This window comes from Styela clava, chromosome 1, assembly GCF_964204865.1.
Source record: "Styela clava chromosome 1, kaStyClav1.hap1.2, whole genome shotgun sequence".
Lineage (NCBI taxonomy): Eukaryota > Metazoa > Chordata > Ascidiacea > Stolidobranchia > Styelidae > Styela > Styela clava.
The window spans coordinates 19,197,672-19,215,517 of record NC_135250.1 but is presented as its reverse complement, the minus strand read 5'-3'; the positions used below and the strand labels follow the sequence as shown (position 1 = coordinate 19,215,517).

Below are 17,846 nucleotides of genomic sequence, written 5' to 3'. Positions count from 1 at the left end.
ATACCTTTTGTCCCTTATAAATACGTCAGTAAAACTTAATAATTTCTATTAATCATTGAATTACATACAAAGAGAACTGGAAAGTTTACTGTAGAAATATCTTCATAAATGAGTATGCGCCATTACAGGTGTTTCAACCCAAACGAACTGTGGAAGTCCGCTTATAATTGGCCCCAAGTCTTAACATATTCTTGGTTACCGTTGGCTTATAAGTTTTTTAAAAATTGTGGAACACCGATACATAGAAAATATCTCACTAAAACACTGTTGTGGAATACTGATTAGCTTTTTCATATTGTACATCGTCACAACATTGAAATATACGAAATATTACAAAATTGTCGTGTATGGTCACCCTACAGAAAAACGACATTTTGACAAACTGTTTGCATGATTTATCAAATCTTTTACGCTCTAGTTGGAATATTACCAATAGTTGGATGTGATAAACCGAGGTATCGAGATTTCTTCTCGTACATGATCGGTGGCTCCACTTTTGTCATCGGATCTGCCTTACGCGGACTGACAGAATCCTGTGAGCTGATGGATGCTGCGTCATCTTTGTTTGCATCTGGCTTTGCTCCTCCCTCTTCATTTTGATGTACAGGAGGCATGGGAATATCGATATCAACCTCCCAAGGATTTCGTTTTCCGGTTCGTCGAAGTTTTTGGACTCTTCCCATTAGGTCACCCACGTTATAAAAATAGTTAGGCGAAGGAATAAGGCCGCGATTAAAAATACGGGTATGTCGCTTTGGGGATTTTTTCCGATTTTTTGAACGACGACGACTCCTTCCTGATGACGTGCGCTGTGGACGTTCTGAAGTGACCTCATCGACATTGTCTACGATTTCTTTTGTCTTGGTATCAATTTCATTATCCATCGTTTTATTTTGTATATCAACTTGATCATCTTCTTTAGAAACTGATTTTTGGTTTGAAATGGGCAGTGCTTGATCTATGACTTCTCCAGTCTCCCCACTCTGACCAATTTCCGGTGATTCTGAAGCTTCTGCTATCGTTTCAAATACCACCGAACCAAGAGATCCTCTGGACCTTAACTTTGGTCTTGATTTTTCAGGCTGATCTCTCGTTTTATCTTCTACGGTTTCTTCAATAGTTTCCACTGAAAATAAATTTTTTGGGTGATTTAAATCTTGTGCATAGCTCATTGGTGTTTTTGGTCGATGTATCAAGCGAAAGCGATGAAAGTTATGAAAAGAGTGCCGCTATCCGTGTCGGATTAGAATACAGATCAAACATATTTTGAATGATTGTTTGTGGAACTGCCGTCATAACATAGTCCAATTTCAACCTTCAAGCAATCAGTTGTCATTTCCCTTTTATCGTACTATCAAAAATACTTACCGATGGTACTCTCTTCTTTCTCAGTATATTTAGGTTGAGCGTATTGTTGCATCTCTTTCCAGCGTGAAATGGAATTGACTTTGTCAGAAATTTCTCCATCAAATACTTTTCTCTGAACTTCGCGCATACCAAGATGTGGAATTCGTTCGTGTATCAGCGCCAGTTTGTAGACATCAGTGGCGTTCGCGGCTACTGATGTACTAAAAAAATGAATAGTTCATACTTATTAGCAGCATCAAAACTAAAATAGGCAGCAAACTGCCAGAACACATGATCTGAGAAATGATTCAAACCACAAACAGAAATGTATGTTTTTCGAGTCGATTAAAATTAATACTGATTCTGCATTCGCAATGTGACACTTATACGCTTTGAAGCCTTTGATCGTCATATGAGTGATGGGAATTGTTACAATGTCTAATTGAAAGTTGTCAGTACAAAAATGAAATGTGGCCTTCTAAATTAACAGGGTTAGTTTCAACCTGCGTATAGATAATTTGCAAACAGTCTCGCTTACGTTACTTTGTCATAGTTCAGTACAGTTTCCAAAAATGTCTGATGTTCGTTATTTTTATTTTTGACTCCGGGCATACTTCTAAAAATGCTTTTAGTACGGAAGAATTGATGTCAACTGTCATCATGAGCATAGTGTGCTTCAAGGTGGATGAATATACAATTTTTTTTGTGCTCCTACAGAAACTATTTTCATACTTTTCTTAAAACATAAGATATTCAACACAAACCTGCACATTCTCTGATGTGAATTTTGAGATCTTGTTCGAATACAGTCTGGACAGGTCAGGGGTCCAAGTACATCACAATGCTCTCGAGGCATAAATCCCGTGCCTGTTCTCATCGTCTGACTTAATGTCCTGTCATTCATGGAAATACAATATTTTTTTATCTAAAGATGAATTGTAGCATAAATACGAAATGAATGACACGATAAAATTACGCTGTAATATTTCAAGTCTTGAAAATATCATACTTCAATATGCCGAAAAGCGATATAATTTGCGTTGAAAGATTCATGTATGAGTGGTGCCAATCATTACGTATAATGATGATACTTTGAATAAATTATCCTTAGATCACAAACTGGCATAAAAAGCCTTTTAATAGTAGTTGTTTGTCTTTAGTATACGCACAACCACTGCTATCAGTGTTGCATATACCAAAATCCGACTTGAAGGGAAAAATGTTTATATTCTATTTTCCCTTTTTTATCATATTATTCGCTTTGACTGTTATCAAATATTTTCATTGTCTGTTATGCAAGCCTTATTGCTCTAAACGTTCTTGTTGTGATCTCTTTTTACTTAATCTTTCGTAGTTAAATCTCTTTATTTTTTTTATCCACAACTCCAAAACTAATTGCCGTATTGTGGTTGCTGAGTTCCCCTTCATTTATCACCGCCTTGCAGCGTCATGTTGGTCAGCCATACTAGAGTGATTGGGGTCACCCGAACATGACGCTGCAAAGCTAAATTGACAATTTAAACATTCCCTCCCCCCCTAAAACTCTCTCGATTCCATTTGAATTGTTCACTCCTGATCAGTGCCCGATCGTGGCCTTCAGAGGCCCTAAACACCCATGACTTTGGTGCCGTATATGTAAAATATAATAATAGGAATGTAACTAGTGTTACAGGTTATCTGAAATTGAAAGTAAGTTCCAGTATTTATTACTGATTGAAGGCCAATTTATTATTAAGTTACATATTTTTAAAAAAATTGTTTACATTCCTGTTAACATTTAGGGTGATACTTGAGAAAGAAAAACAAGCGAAATTTATTTCAATGTTGAGGTATGAATCGCCTGAGCAATCAGACCAATCATTTCACTGAACGCTGAGGCACTACTGACTACACAGCCTCCTTGCATTATTATACGCCTACAAATCCGTCAGCATAATAGAGTTAGTCTCGCGTTGTAACCCAAACTAATAGCTTCAGTGAAATCAAGTACTGATGGTATTGAAGTTACGGTGAAATGGTATTTAAACAATAAACGACTGGCGCTTTTTAACAGTGTTACTGTTAAAAAAAATCGGTTATTAATTATTTTAGGTAGTATTTCACCGTAACTTCAATAAAGTAACGTTGAAATTCCATTTAAACGTTGAACGACTGGCGCTTTATTACAGCATTACTGTTAAAAAGGGTCAGTCATTAAATATTTTACTTAGCATTTCACCGTAACTCCAGTACTGTTAAAAGCGCCATTCGCCACTAAATCCGATGTTTGTTTCTTCATACATACCAGTATTTAGAACTGTGGTTGTGTACCGTTACTTCTTGACGTTCAATATTTCTAATGGCTAAATGCCAAAATACCGATATCAGTGCGATAGCCGTACCCCACTCAGTCAATCTAAGCACAGCAGTGTTAAGCTTCTTACTAAAACACCGATTAGTTGTCTAGTTCTATTCTATGTTCTCACTTTAATGTTATGAATTTATCAATATCCATAATTGTATAGTGGACGCTACGGTAATGAAGGTTCTTATTCATATAATTCATAGGTTCAGTGTATCCTGTCCAGGGCCGGATCGTGCCTTTTACAGGTTTGAAGGCCCTGAGCACTTCACCCTTTGGTACCCTATGTATAGGAAGAAATAATAAAAATATACAGTATAATAATGAAACTAGTGTTCCATGTTATATAAAAATTAAATATGCAGTTTCAGGATTTATTACTGTTTGAAGGCCAAATTATGATTAATTTGCATGCTATTTTTTTGGAAATAGTTCCCATGCCTACAAACATTTATAGAGGTCCAAGATGATTGGCAATATTGAGGTTTGAGTAGTCAGACCAACTTTGATTATTCCGTTAAACACTGAGGCGCAATTGAAAATTGACTATGAAAATTTCGGTACTCCCGTAGTGTGTTGTGTGTACCAGGTTAGGGTTATGAAATAATTTTATTCAGATTTTCCATATTTTAGTTCTATTACGAGTTCGGGGACTGTATGTGTTAGCCAAGTGAATATACATACCCCTTGCCCGTAGGTTTCAGTCCATTTACACCAGTGGTCGGCAACCATCGGGCCGCGGCCCATGTGTATCACTGTCGACCATGTCTCCAAATTGGGAACAATTAATTGCCAGCAAACAAATGCAGATTTCGCAATAAATAGCATCACCTTTGGTTTGAATATATTGTCAACATAAAGGTGGTCCGCCAAAATTTTGGTCAGGCTTTACCGGTCCGTCACTTAAAAAAGGTTGCCAACCAATGCTTTACACAACTAGATGTACAGCAGCGAACAAAGTTGGTTATCGCCCTAAGCACGTGCTTATTTTGCTTAATGGTTAATCCGGCCCTGATCCTCATTGACTCTCTCAATTCGATTTATATTTTCCAAATTGTGTTCATCAAAATAAAAAAAGTGTTTAAGTAGTACTAGTTATTTGACGTAAATACACCGATTTCGGTGTCGCTAACACGATGACCCTATATTCTTTCGAGGATCCTCGTCTATTACCTCGTCTTTCAATTGATTTTTTTATTGCTAATTTGTTTAATTGTGCAATACTTCATGCATGGCGGAAATAAATATCCGAATTCATTCGTTTTAACTTATGGCGCGCATGGTTGAAAGAGAAAGCGCATCGAAATGAATTTGAAATCAGTTGCTATATTTATATATACCCTTGTTCTATCTTAACTTTGGTTATGTTAAACTGAAAAATGAGTTAATTTTTTCACCTTCCATCAATCTGTATTTGCGGAAAATCCGAATTTCTTAAACACCTATCGTCAAGTTCCGTTATTGTTGAATAGTAAGAGTTCGAACGTGGCCTGTATACTTTAGTTCTTGTTGATTGTTGTTCCTTGAAAAACAATTACTAAGGGCTTCATGGCATGGACAAGATACTCACTATTTAATTACAAACTTAGGTAAACTGTAATAACGAAATGAAAACGTTTGACATCGTGAATATCTGTTGGTACTAAACTAAAATTTTTCATTGTTTTCATTATCAATATCAGTTAATAAGTTTGATAATAATCGTCATCTCTGTGGCATATAGGCAACGTAGAAAGTATAACTTAATTTGAAGCTTGGAGCATATATATATAATCTCACCAGGAATTAGTTTGGATGAATCAAATTCCATCCACAAAGACTTATGTCCTGTAACGAGAACGAGAGCACAATTTTTTATATATAAACGTATAATAGAAGTTGAGCATTGACTCAACTGTATATACATACATACAACAAACAGCAGGGTCAACACATATGTAAAAATGCATTCTTTTATTTAATGCGCGAAGTTTGTTTTATTTGCAGTCACCTTTTTGTCGACGTTGGTCAGAAATTCAACTACCATTTCTCCAACGGTACTTGGCCTTCTGGTGGCGTTAGCAGGTGTAGTTGACGCTCCTCGATTCACTTGAACACCGCGAGACTGTGTTGTGCTTGATCCAGCAGATTGGCTCCTGCAGAAAGTTATTTGTCAATTTCCAGAATAATATAAAACAAAAACTAACGAGAACCGGTATAAATCAGTAGTAATATTTTTATATTTTTCTTTTCCACCCCTGTAAATAAATTAAATAATCTAGCCGTCTATATTTCTGCTTTTTTTGCGGTTCTTTGTCCAGCTGAAATTCTTGTGATTTAAGGTCTTATGGAGCATTATTATTGTCAAAATTTGATATTGATCTAGATTCAATTAGGCTTTCCCAAAATAACAGATAAATAAAGTGAAATTGTTTTGGCTCAATAACTTGTTAGAGAGGTAGGAAATATAGGGTTACCATATTTTTGGGACCTTAAAGCGGGACGTCTCCGAAGATCGATTTTACATTAGAGGCCTACATCTAAAACCATCCCTACTGTCTTTATTGACCACATTGTCATCTCGAGTTCATGCGCTGTCTGTCTAAATATCGGTTTCAGTTCGAAAAATAGAAAGGAATTTTTGAGCACCTTTTTGGCGTACGGGGCTTACAGGCCACAAATTGTAGCAATTATCTGCTAACAACGTTAGCGAAAAACAACGAAACAAACAAAACCACGCCTTCAGTAAGTAGGCAACCGGTACGCTACACAGAAACAACACTACAACAGTATCGAGAACATGCTGATATGCTCGAGTTGGTAATCTTCGTGTTTTATGCTGACTGGCTGAACGCCAAAGCGGGACTTTTGGCTGACCAGCCGGGACAAGACGTTGAAAAGTGGGACTGTCCCGCCTAAAACAGGACGTATGGTAAGCCTAGGAAATATCACTTTTAAACAGACTTTGTATATATAAAGTGTATTTCTGCCAATGAGGTTTTTTGTTTGACAAAAAGCTAGGCTAAAGTAAGTAGTAAGTGAATATAATATGAATAAATATTACTGTTGTCATTCATTCATTACTCAGTTGCAGCTGAGATGCAGGTAATTCTAAATAAAAATAAACCTGATCTTCGAAGTTATTGTCTGCATCCTTCTTCGAGTTGGCGAGCGTGTTGGTATTGGAGGTTGGCGTGGAATAAAAAATGCTGGAGAAGTTCCTTCCCGGCTTTTGACGGTTTCCTTTGCCTTCGTTAGGTGGATTTTGTCAAGATTGGCGAAAATAGAAGGCTTCACATATTTGCTACCTTGTTGCAGCATGAGAAGTCCATCGCCCAACGATCTTTTGATGGCTTCGATTGAGGGAGTTTGGGCCGATGCAATCGCATTCACGTAAGCCTGTTGGTGGCGACCTAAATTTCATAAAAGTTTGTTTCATATGAACGATACGACATTAATTCGATTATATATGTACAGTCATGAACTCACCTGTACGGTATACTTGTGCCGAGCTGCTATCTGGGGTCGTATGCGGTCTGGATAGTGCTTTCAACTCTAAGAACGGTTTAGCACTCTGGAATCGATACGAAAAGTCATATCCTGGTACAAATCGTCTTCTATCTCCAGAATCTGCTGACATACTTCGGAAGCTTTTGTCTATCGACATTATTGTATCTGATTTCTTTTTATTCCTATAATTTATTCACTTGAGAGTACGATAAGTTTTCTAGTCTATGGATGTATTATGGAACTGAACATTAAATGTAAAATTCAGACAATGGAAGAAGTCATCAATGTTTTCGTTGAATACGTATGCAAAATATTAAATATATACGTTGAATTTCAGGGGATTCTCCAAATGAATTTAGGTGGAGATAATACTTATGTTTATGAATTCATAATTCGACTCAACAGTATATTCGTATACTAATCAACCAAGTAGACTGAATAAAATACATTTTTGTTTGTGAAAGATTGAAGAAATCTGTAGTGCCCTCCATATGCTGCAAAAATACTATCCTTTATCAAACATCTCCAGTATTCGTAAGCTTGCTCTTGGTTTCTGTGTGTTTTTTCTACAATATTATGGAGGCAAGAAAATTCGTTAAAGTTATAAATCCCTAAACCGACAATAATTTGAACGCAGGTATAGACATGAGAAAATGATTTTTCGTGTTAATTAATATACTAAACAGATCAAAACTTGCCTCTAATCAAAATGGCAGTCCCAAATTCGTTGTAAGAACCAGGTGTATTATACTACGGGCAACAATGATAAAATGTCGGAATGAGTGACAATTTTAAAACGATCTGTTTACACCTGAATCTATTTCACATTTTGGTGATTGGATCATCGGCTTCAATTGATCCATGTTCAATTGAGAACATGATTGCCGGGCCCTACTACAGACGTTGTGGCATACTGCGATGCATCACGTAATTTTGAATAAATATTCGCAGCATGACTCCGTAATGTAGCGTACTGACAACTTCAGTAATTTAAAAAAAATTCGAGTGTATGTGTGATTCAATCGGATTGTACAAATTTTTCTTGCCAGGGAGAAGAACTTTCGACAAATTACATTCAGATAATTTCCAACCGAATATTTTTTTACTTAGCTTAATTAACTCGACATCCCGATAAACCTATAATTACGTTATACCTCCTACCTTATATATATACTCAATCTCAGTTCAGATAATGTCCTTCATGTTACTATCTCCTAGGAAATGTATTCTTTATAGTAAATATAATTTGAAACCTCCAACGTAAATCTAATAGTCAACTTTATAGAAAAGTTTCGTTATTGCTAAATCCTGGCCTTTCCGTTTTCGTTGCAAAGTTTTATTCTTGTTGTTTCTGTCAACTTGAGCAGTTACTCTGAAGTGGAAACTGACGTTGACGCACAGAAGCCTAGCCAGTCGCCATAACGTCAAAATTATGACTTCGTGACTGTACCTCGATATTTATTGATACTAAACCAAACATGTGCCACGGTAAATTAGTTACAAATACAATGGAATCATAGATGGTATTATGTCAATCTTCTGCCCATTGTTTCCAATATCATGTTTCTATTGAGGCGTGTTTACCTAGACCTGTATGCGACGATTGAATGGCAACAGAAACAATTTAATTTATTTCTGTATAGGCTATTTATTTTATTCATTGAATACACATGAAATTATGTGACTTATGACTTATGTTTAAAATAATACAGCTGGTCGAAATCGCTGAACAATTAATATGCATGGTAGTACATACCATGGTCTTGACCAAACGTATAAAAACAAATATTTGCACTTACATAAAGGCATTAATTAGGTAAAGCCGGTAATTTTATACCACTGATTTCAAGAATATTTGCTCAAACAAATTTTTCAAAATCGCATAATATCGCTTGGCTCGTAAGGTTCCCATCTCGAAACCGTACGAAGCTCTGAAATCGGAAACTTTCATTTTTATCGCAGCCGCAGCGGAGTGGTTTTAACCTGATGAATTTGAATTCTGTAGTCGGTGTCTGGGGATAAATTATCATGTGAAACAGCACATACGTGGTGAGTTTTCGTAGTCGAAATTTTCGTGTGATCTTTCGTCCTGATTTCTCCAGTCAATTGAATTATTTCTCTGACCCAAGCGGACATTTGAGCCAAACATGTGTCACCTAAAAATCCCGCAGTCGCCTATAAATTACTTCAACATTTGATTTGACTCACTTACAGGTTGTGTACAAATAATCATTTTCGACAGCCTATGAACATTGCGTTCGCGCTTAAATTCAGTTGTACCATGGAAATACGTTTGTGAGAATCGTCTTCATGGACATGTGTCACATACTCACATGATATACAAAATTTTAGTATGTCTCATTGCCATAAAATACCGAAAAGCAACTTTACAATTATTAATTAAAGTGAAATCCTGGTATTGTTCCCAACAACTGCAATGATAATACTTCATCATTTTGACGATTGTGTTAATAAAATTCATTTCCTCAATGTTATCAACACAAAACGCCCTCCAGACCCACGACTCGCGCTTTCGACGATGTATTTTAACACGCTCAATATATCAAAGCGAGGTTAAGTGTTTCATTAATCACCCTCAATGTTCATATCAAACGGTAACATGTGTACTAATGATGCGTGTTGTGGTTTGTAATTAGTGTTTTGAAAATAACACGTCCTTTTGTTTCGAATAATGCTGCTGCCGACCACGAGATAACAAGCGGTTTGTTCGCAATGCGGCGAAGGTGCGAGCTGAAAGCGTTTTTAGTGTTGGTTGTAAACTGCGATAACAGGGTGAGCAAGACTCATTTTATATACTTCTGAATGCTTAGATGTGTGCATTATGGTTCTGGAGCTGTTAGGAGTATGTTAACATGCATATATGTATATACGATATGGGCAATATTTGCGCCATAGACTACTGAAAGTCCCCGCAGCTGATCATCTATTCAAAAATGTTTGAAATTAGGCCAATGTTATATATTACCTTGAATCTGAATTTAAATGTGACAATAGGATCTGAACAAATCTTTGAAGAATAGAATTATCTCGGCCATCAGCTGCTGTAATGATATAGGAGATAAATTACGAATTTTTTGTCAAAAAATCGATTTTGGATTAGTCTTACAGTCATGGTGTTAGTTCAATTTAGTTTAATCGCGATTTAGACACGTGCTATTTGATAGTTTTGTTAATAGCTATCGATGTTTTTCTTACGTATTAATACTCGCACTTTACCCGATGTGTCCACAAAAACGGATTGGATCAACTCAGTTAATCGACACTTTTTATTTTGGTGGATAGCTGTAGCAGTAGAGTGGAGCTGACAAGTCGGTATAATGCTTTAGTTTATCGAAGATTAAGTGAACGTTAACTGACGCATTAGAAAATTAGCTGTTAAACTTCGTTATTTTGTACTAAATATTTAACAGTTACTGTAATAAAGATGATGTAAGGATTGTAATGTGAATTGAAAATAAAAGGGGGCAGAAGTTTTGAAATTGATTTTTCAGACGCCAAAAACGTTTTTGTTCTGCAATTATATTTTTAAATAATGACACAAGCTAAGTATAACACTTTTGTTTCCACAGTGTGTTTTAAGTTATTCTGATTGGTCCAGCTTTTTGTATCGCCAAAATGTTTTCTGTAGATTATACTTCAATTTTGTAAGTTCCAATGTTGTATGTTAAAATTCACGATACTTTCTATTACCGGACGAAAAGGATTAACATATTTTAGTTGCCATATGATCAGTCAAGCGTGCGTGCCCGCCGGTTGTTGCATATTTTGTGGTATTTTATAATAGAAAGACAAACGAATCATTGACGGCGCGTGTTTTAAAATTCCGTGAAATGTTACGCTTGGAGAAAGTAACGTTAAGCGGAAAATTGGCCGTGAATGTCTATGTAACACAGAAGCAGTTAGTCAGATTTGATACCGGCACTGTTTTGCTGAAGAAATAACAGTTACGAATTCCTTTCTCTTACTATTTCTGCAGATGTTGCATATTTTGGGAAGGCTTAGTCAGGCACACTGAATAAGAAATATTTGGTTCAGGGAAAAGATATTACATCAGGCTCTCTGTGCTTGTGTTTCACAGTCCTCAATATACATGTTTTGGTCCAAGTTTAATATTTGAAGATGCAACGCATCTTTGCCCGTAGGCATGAAGCGTCATTTGAGATTATGTATTGACATTCTACAAAGGTTCAGGTCTGGGTTAAAGTTTACGATGTCGCTATAGATCGAATGTTATAACGTATATGGTGACCATAAATATTGAACAAGCTTTTTATGGCACCTTGAGGTAGATGACGGGATACAATATCGATAAAGTAACATTCTCGAGTTCCAAAGGTAGCCCCGACAACATTGCAAAAGCGCGATTGCTATTGGGAGTGGACTAATGTAAAATTACCTATCCTCATCGGTTTATGGTATTGTAATGCTGTTTTTCGCAGGTTCAGTGTAAATTAAAGTAGTTATCGCGAATAAAAACAATTGTCTAGAGTGGAACCATGACAGAGGTAGAAAATATCTCGCCATCTTCTTCAATGACTTCATCAAAATCGTATAGGTCATCTTCGTCGTCCGGTTGCAACCAGTCAATGCCAGATCACAAAAACAGCATTCAGGGCCTTCCAAAACAATTCGTCAAATCTATGCGAACCCTATTTGACATGCTGGATGACAGCAATACGGGTGCCGTACCCTTGGCAGAAATCGAACGCCGTTGGAGAGATGACGCTGTGCCGAACCTACCTGGAGTGCTCTCTGCATTGAAAGATATTGCACCGCCTGAACAATTATTGACTTTCGACACGTTTGTTTGTGGACTTCGCCTTGCCTTATCCAGAGCAAGAAAAAACGAGGTACTTCCGCTGAAAAGTTTGAACGCCGCTCGGCCAAAATGGAATGGTCACGGTAAATTGCAATGTAAGTTAGGATATGCGCCTTTTTGCTTACTTAATTTTTAGCGAACTTTTTACGCAACGAATCGTTCCATGATTTTTTATTACTAATTTAACTAATCAGACAGATGTATATATCACAGCATTTTTCTATTTAAAATGCGACATTAATCATTCTTTAATACGAAACTGCAAAATATTGCGGCAAAATATATTTTGAAATATCCGAAACAATGTTACTATTAATTTTGATTTATGTTTAACCCTGCTAAAACGCTTAAAATTAATTTACGCTTCAATATTTTACCACGCGATAAAGGCCGTATTGCTTCCTAGTACTTTAAATTCGACATGTTGCGAGTTGTGTTTAATCCATATAGAGGTCAATCGGGTCCAACATTTTATTTCTCCACCTGTTCAAATAATGAAATTACCCGAATGAAGCAAATAACATCCGAGATCAATTATTTCAAAAAACAAATTAGCGATTATTATCGTCATAAGACGATTTTCCATTAAACGCCAATTAAAATTACGGGTCAATATTGTGTTATAATATCTATTTTAATCAGAGCATATCGATTAGGATTAAGATTGGCGTGAAATTGTTTATTTATTCAACTTTGCTACGTAATTATGGTCACTAAATTTTAAATGCTACTTTGTATCATTTTGGTAATTGTATATTGTTAAAAAAAGCGAGACATGTACATGAAATTAACGGTAATTCAAAGAAGTTGTATCTGTAGAAATATGAAATCAGCTGGCTCAGAGCTACAATTTAATATAACCTGAATCAGTTTCCCGCTTTTGTTTATTAATACTTATTCTCTAATTTTTTAGCTCTTCCGTGCGACCATCCATTACCTAATCAAAAATATTCAAACGTGGCGGCCGTGTTTCCTTCTTTGCACCATCAAAGCAACCAACAGTTTCAGACAAAGCTGAATAATACTGTCAACCTGAAACGCCGGGATACCACAGTATCTACGTCGAAATCAAATAGACCATTTCGACACAGACGATCAAACAGTGGACCCATATTCACCGCAAAGGTATGGGTTTCCACTAACTAGAAAGTTTATCAAGTACCTAAAGACACTCTGCCAAGTATAAGGTCTCGACAGAGCCATCGCTGGGTCGTATTTTGTGCGTATTATATGTCGTATTATATTATGTTATTATTTTCAATTTGGGGGGCATCTCCTAAAGATGTCGTTACGCATACAGAAGTAGACTTCATTAATGAAAAGCTTGTGGCGTTAGACTACGCAAGGTAATTAACGTATTACTTCTAACGCTTTTAATGAGTCAATCAAATCACGCAAATCCATCATTGTCGTTTTGACGTTTCTAAAAATTATGTCTACCCAATGGATGGACAATATAGTGACGTACAATTGTAACTAATGGTATACGCCCGACTTCGAACTCCAGCGAATTTATTAAACTATACTATTCAGTTTAGTTATAGTTACTATGAGATTTATTCGAAATAAAATAAAACCCGAGCTTAAATCTTAAAATTATATGGGATCGCGATTTATTTAACATACCATAAAGCTTGAGCTGAAATGATAAAATTATATGAGATCGCAAAACAAGTATTCTTCTTTATGCTAGTTCAAGCATATTGACGCTTCAATGTGAACGCTAGGGAACTGTGAAATTAATAGCTGCACTGAAAACATTGTTAAAAAGACAATCGACTATAATTGTGACTTACGTAAGTTGAGCCTCGATTGTCTCACTTTTAAATTTTATTCATTTCATAATCTCTAATTTATGACAGATAATACCAAACGTAAAACACCATACGACATCTTCACAATACACCACTCAAGACGACATCAAGGTGGACAACGGTGGACAAAATCATTCCTCCAAACAATGTAACGCAAAACAAAATGCCGAAGAAATTAGGAAATTGAATTTTGAAAAAGAAAATAACTGCTATTCTAAAGACAAAGAAAACCGAGCGGATAACTATTATCGAGATTCGTCAAATTGTCGTAACAATACTCCAAGAAGCAACCTCGATCAAATAACAGCCAGCACTCTTTTCATAAACGAGGTTGACGGCGCCTCTGTGATGAATATGCAGCCGGTGGTGCTATCCGGAAAGTATATAGGAATAACAGGAACACTCAAACGTACCAAATCTTCCGTCAGTATACCTCAACACCAACAATACGGGAGTCTTCAACGGTCTTCAAAAAATTCTGAAAATAAACCGATGGTGATTTCCGCGTCCATGAATTCGTTTTCGACAATGGGAAGATCAGCGGCTTCGAGTCGATTTTCGAGAAATGCGCATTCATTATACACAGCAACCGGGTAAGAATTTGCTCAAATATACAACTTTTAGTCTTCTAATCCAAACTAATGTTCCATTTTTGTGCAGAAAACTGCATTCTGGTGACCAGCTCGATCGCAAGAGAGCGATAGAGAGCAACAGTGGAAAGGTTGGCGAAGATGAAATTACCCAAATCAACGAAAATCGGCCAAACAATGAAGGACACGGAAGACGATGCAATAGTTCTTCTCCACCCGAAATACCCATTGTTAAATACGCACGGTTAGTTTTTTTTACAATATTGATTGTGCGATTAAAATGGACGACTTGGTCTTTTCACCGTTACGGTAGAAGATAGAGTATTGTCGTATTTCTAAAGTTGACTGACTTCAAGGTACCGTGTATTCATTGGCAGACTTGATTTAGAACCGGTTTACGAAATATTTTCAGTAAAAATTTATGTTGAAAATACCTTGTTCAGTAATAATATATCAATTTTTTACAGGAGCTCAAGCCGAGCGGAAGTCACAGAAATTCCCAAATTAAATCTTCATGGATCTATGTCGTCATCAACTTCAAACGGTGATTCGTCGGCGGCAACATCTCCTAGATCTATAGAGAATGTGGCAAAAGCACTTTTCACTTCTCCTTCAGGTAAGATACCTACTTCATTCTGAAAGAATTTAGGTTATTTATACTATCATATGAATATAATTTGATTACACTTCTTCGTCCTAGTGCACGTTAGGTCAAACCCACTATAAAGAATTCTTACCAAATGATTCAGATTCCAGAAGTTCTCAAAATCAGGAACAAAGTACACCACCATTTACTGTTTCTACTTCGGCAGCTTCAGGGATAAGACGCCGAGCAAACAGTGCTTCTATACAACAGAGAAGAAATATTCGTCGACACACAGTTGCTACAGGAATAGATTATAATACGGTATGCAATGAGTGACTGAAATTACATGAAATCTTTAATATTTTCATACCGACCCTTTTTGAATGATTGCGATATTGGTAATAATCACGAATTCAGATTTCCTATTCCGACGTATGTTTTCTATTAACGTTAAAAACAAAAAATTGCTGTGATAATTGGGACGGTTGATATTTGAGTTTAGACATGATATATGGCACATTGACACAATGACTGTGGAAAAAAAAATAAAATTTTGACACGACTGATAACTGATACATAATACATACACCAAAAATGTTGTACTACTTGCCGTAAAGGTCTGTTTTCGGTCTAAGTCTTTTTCCGCCAAATGCATTCTTGCATCACGCATGAATTTCTCGGAACCCAGTTTTAAGATCTTGTATTCTTTACAGATCAAATATATGAAACAGCTTGATGACCAGAAGAAGTTGTTGCTTCAAGGACTACAGGCAATAGATTCGACTAAATCATGGTTTGAAAGAAGATTAAATAACATCAATGAAAGACAGAATCAAATCAATTTAAAAATAAACAAAGGATCTCTTTCTGTAGGAAGATCAACATCATCCGAAGATATATGTAAAACAGGTATTGTTGTTAGCAGCGAGGATCACTTTCAATTATATTTTCTAACTGGGTGAAAAAAATTCCTGAGGAAGAATTTTGAAACGTTAATGGAGAAATTCAAGGGAACGAGCTGCATTGACTCCGAATAGTGGGATTGAGTATATACGTTCAATTGTTTGATACCCTTTGTGCTATGGTAGTATATATGGTTTCAAAACTGTGAAACGGGACCATGTATTGTAAATGAGATTGGAAATCATTGCTGAAAGGTGGAACAAGACGTCTTTATGACCTTTCGTTCCCAATAAAAATTACAGAGTTGAGGAATGCGCCTATATCGACTATGATGAGATGTTTTTTAAGCAGCATATTCAATTTTATTCCAGAACCTGGTTCCGCAGATTATCGTCTTGATAACATTGCAGAAACTGAAAAACAGATGAGATCCTTGATGAATACCGTATCTCAGCTACAAACACTATTTACAAGCACTGCTACTATTGAGGTAAGCACGTTAATATTAATGATATATTCGTATTTGCATTTTCAAACATGAGAATTCGTCTAATTCTAAATTAAAACCATCCGGAATCCAAGCCTTACTAATTCATTATACTGTTCTACACATTTGGCGCAGGTTAACAACGGAAAAAGCGAAGAACAATCTTTGACTATCACAACACTGCGAGACCACAATCAACTCTTAACAAGGGTAAGATAATTTGTTTCAATGAACAATGGTGTAGTTTGGCATGCCTAAGAACATCGCATGTTTAACTTGGTTCCATATGGATCGTTTTGTAATTTTTTGTTGTTATTCTTGTTGTTGTGGTTGGTTTTTGGACATTTTCCCTGCAACTAGTGGGCCAATCAAATTTAAATTTCCAGTACTTGAAGGTGGAGGAAGTCGCTAGAGGGTTATTTTACATTAATTTGATTTTTCGAGTTTTATAGTACCTTTATATAATTCACTCAAAATTTTGCCGTTTTATTCAAGTCAAAGGAAAACACCTTGGATTGCGTTTTTTTCGCAACCTTATAACTTTCCCGTCGATGCTTTTTTTGCAAATTCCGTTTTTAAGTCTTACCCATACCGACGCACGACCTCCATGTCCATATATTTAAGAATTACTCTGTTGTTTGTATTATATTACTCTCTTATTTATTGGATGGTACCTTATCGTGCCAATGAGCCCTCTGTTACTGATTCATATACATTTGCTTTTGTTATTTAACAGGAAGTCTCGGATAAATCTGACCAAGTCGTTCAACTACAAAAAGAAAAAGCTGCTCTCGTGCGCCAACTATTTCAAGCTAGAGCCGAACTACAACAAAACAGCGGGAATCAAGTCAACACTTCTATATTTATATAACCAGTCATTGAAATTCATGTTGTACCATGTATAGAATATGAATGATTCGTGATCACCAATCAATCATGTATGGTTCGTACTAAAATGCAATCACTTCTATTATAAATTTTATTGTCCAAAAATACCAATATGACAGAATTCAAAACTACAAACGAGACATTTGTTTAGCCAAAGCAATCACTCCAGATTGTGTTTATCCATTTAATATAACCTCAGTTTATTTAATATTGGCATCTATTTATCATTTCTCAAAACTTTTTTATGTGCGAATCGTATTGAGCAATCTGTTATGCCTCTTGTATTAGTTAGTTCCCAATTATAGTATACTCACAGTTACAGCATATGTACTCTATCGAAGCCATGTCGTTGCTATATTAAATATATATGAATGCAATCATATGTTTGTGAAGTTACATAATACTACGTTATCTCTTGTATATTTATGGTTCTATGTCTGTTTGCGTTGTCGAAGAAAACCTCTTTCACGATCTATCAATTTGAGAACATGTCAACTTTGGGTTTTATCAGTTATACCAAGCCAAAATCTACAGTTATCACTAAGTACCATGCATTCTTGG

General features: G+C 36.0%; 2 protein-coding genes across 3 annotated transcripts; one reads left to right on the top strand and one right to left on the bottom strand.

Annotated features, from left to right (window-relative positions):
* Positions 1-2: 2 nt before the first annotated feature.
* On the bottom strand, positions 3-7,417 carry LOC120325411 (uncharacterized). Its single transcript, XM_039391512.2, has 7 exons — positions 7,157-7,417; positions 6,795-7,080; positions 5,679-5,823; positions 5,086-5,210; positions 2,112-2,240; positions 1,369-1,568; positions 3-1,126 (listed from the first exon to the last, which is right to left on the bottom strand). The coding sequence occupies exons 1-7, from the start codon at positions 7,332-7,334 to the stop codon at positions 408-410; spliced, it is 1,782 nt and encodes a 593-aa protein (XP_039247446.2). The 5' UTR covers positions 7,335-7,417; the 3' UTR covers positions 3-407.
* A 2,683-nt stretch (positions 7,418-10,100) lies between these two features.
* LOC120346977 (uncharacterized) lies at positions 10,101-17,764 on the top strand. Of its 2 annotated transcripts, none has more exons than XM_039416784.2 (10): positions 10,101-12,112; positions 12,931-13,142; positions 13,880-14,424; positions 14,492-14,665; positions 14,889-15,037; positions 15,234-15,328; positions 15,721-15,916; positions 16,282-16,400; positions 16,533-16,607; positions 17,134-17,764. In XM_039416784.2, exons 1-10 carry the CDS (start codon positions 11,695-11,697, stop codon positions 17,266-17,268), a joined length of 2,118 nt encoding a protein of 705 aa, XP_039272718.2. In that variant the 5' UTR covers positions 10,101-11,694; the 3' UTR covers positions 17,269-17,764. The 2 variants fall into 2 exon arrangements, with proteins under 2 accessions (XP_039272718.2, XP_039272712.2); XM_039416778.2 differs by having other exon boundaries at positions 11,362-12,112; positions 15,171-15,328.
* Positions 17,765-17,846: the final 82 nt, after the last annotated feature.

Excerpts from the sequence above, each read along its gene's own strand:
- LOC120325411 (XM_039391512.2), bottom strand. The coding sequence starts at position 7,334 with ATGTCGATAGACAAAAGCTTCCGAAGTATGTCAGCAGATTCTGGAGAT. Across the intron at positions 5,824-6,794 it reads ACAATAACTTCGAAGATCAG|GAGCCAATCTGCTGGATCAA; the intron begins GTTTATTTTTAT and ends AACTTTCTGCAG. Across the intron at positions 2,241-5,085 it reads CAAATACAGATTGATGGAAG|GACATTAAGTCAGACGATGA; the intron begins GTGAAAAAATTA and ends CATGAATGACAG.
- LOC120346977 (XM_039416778.2), top strand. The coding sequence starts at position 11,695 with ATGACAGAGGTAGAAAATATCTCGCCATCTTCTTCAATGACTTCATCA. Across the intron at positions 14,666-14,888 it reads CCCATTGTTAAATACGCACG|GAGCTCAAGCCGAGCGGAAG; the intron begins GTTAGTTTTTTT and ends AATTTTTTACAG. Across the intron at positions 16,608-17,133 it reads ACAATCAACTCTTAACAAGG|GAAGTCTCGGATAAATCTGA; the intron begins GTAAGATAATTT and ends GTTATTTAACAG.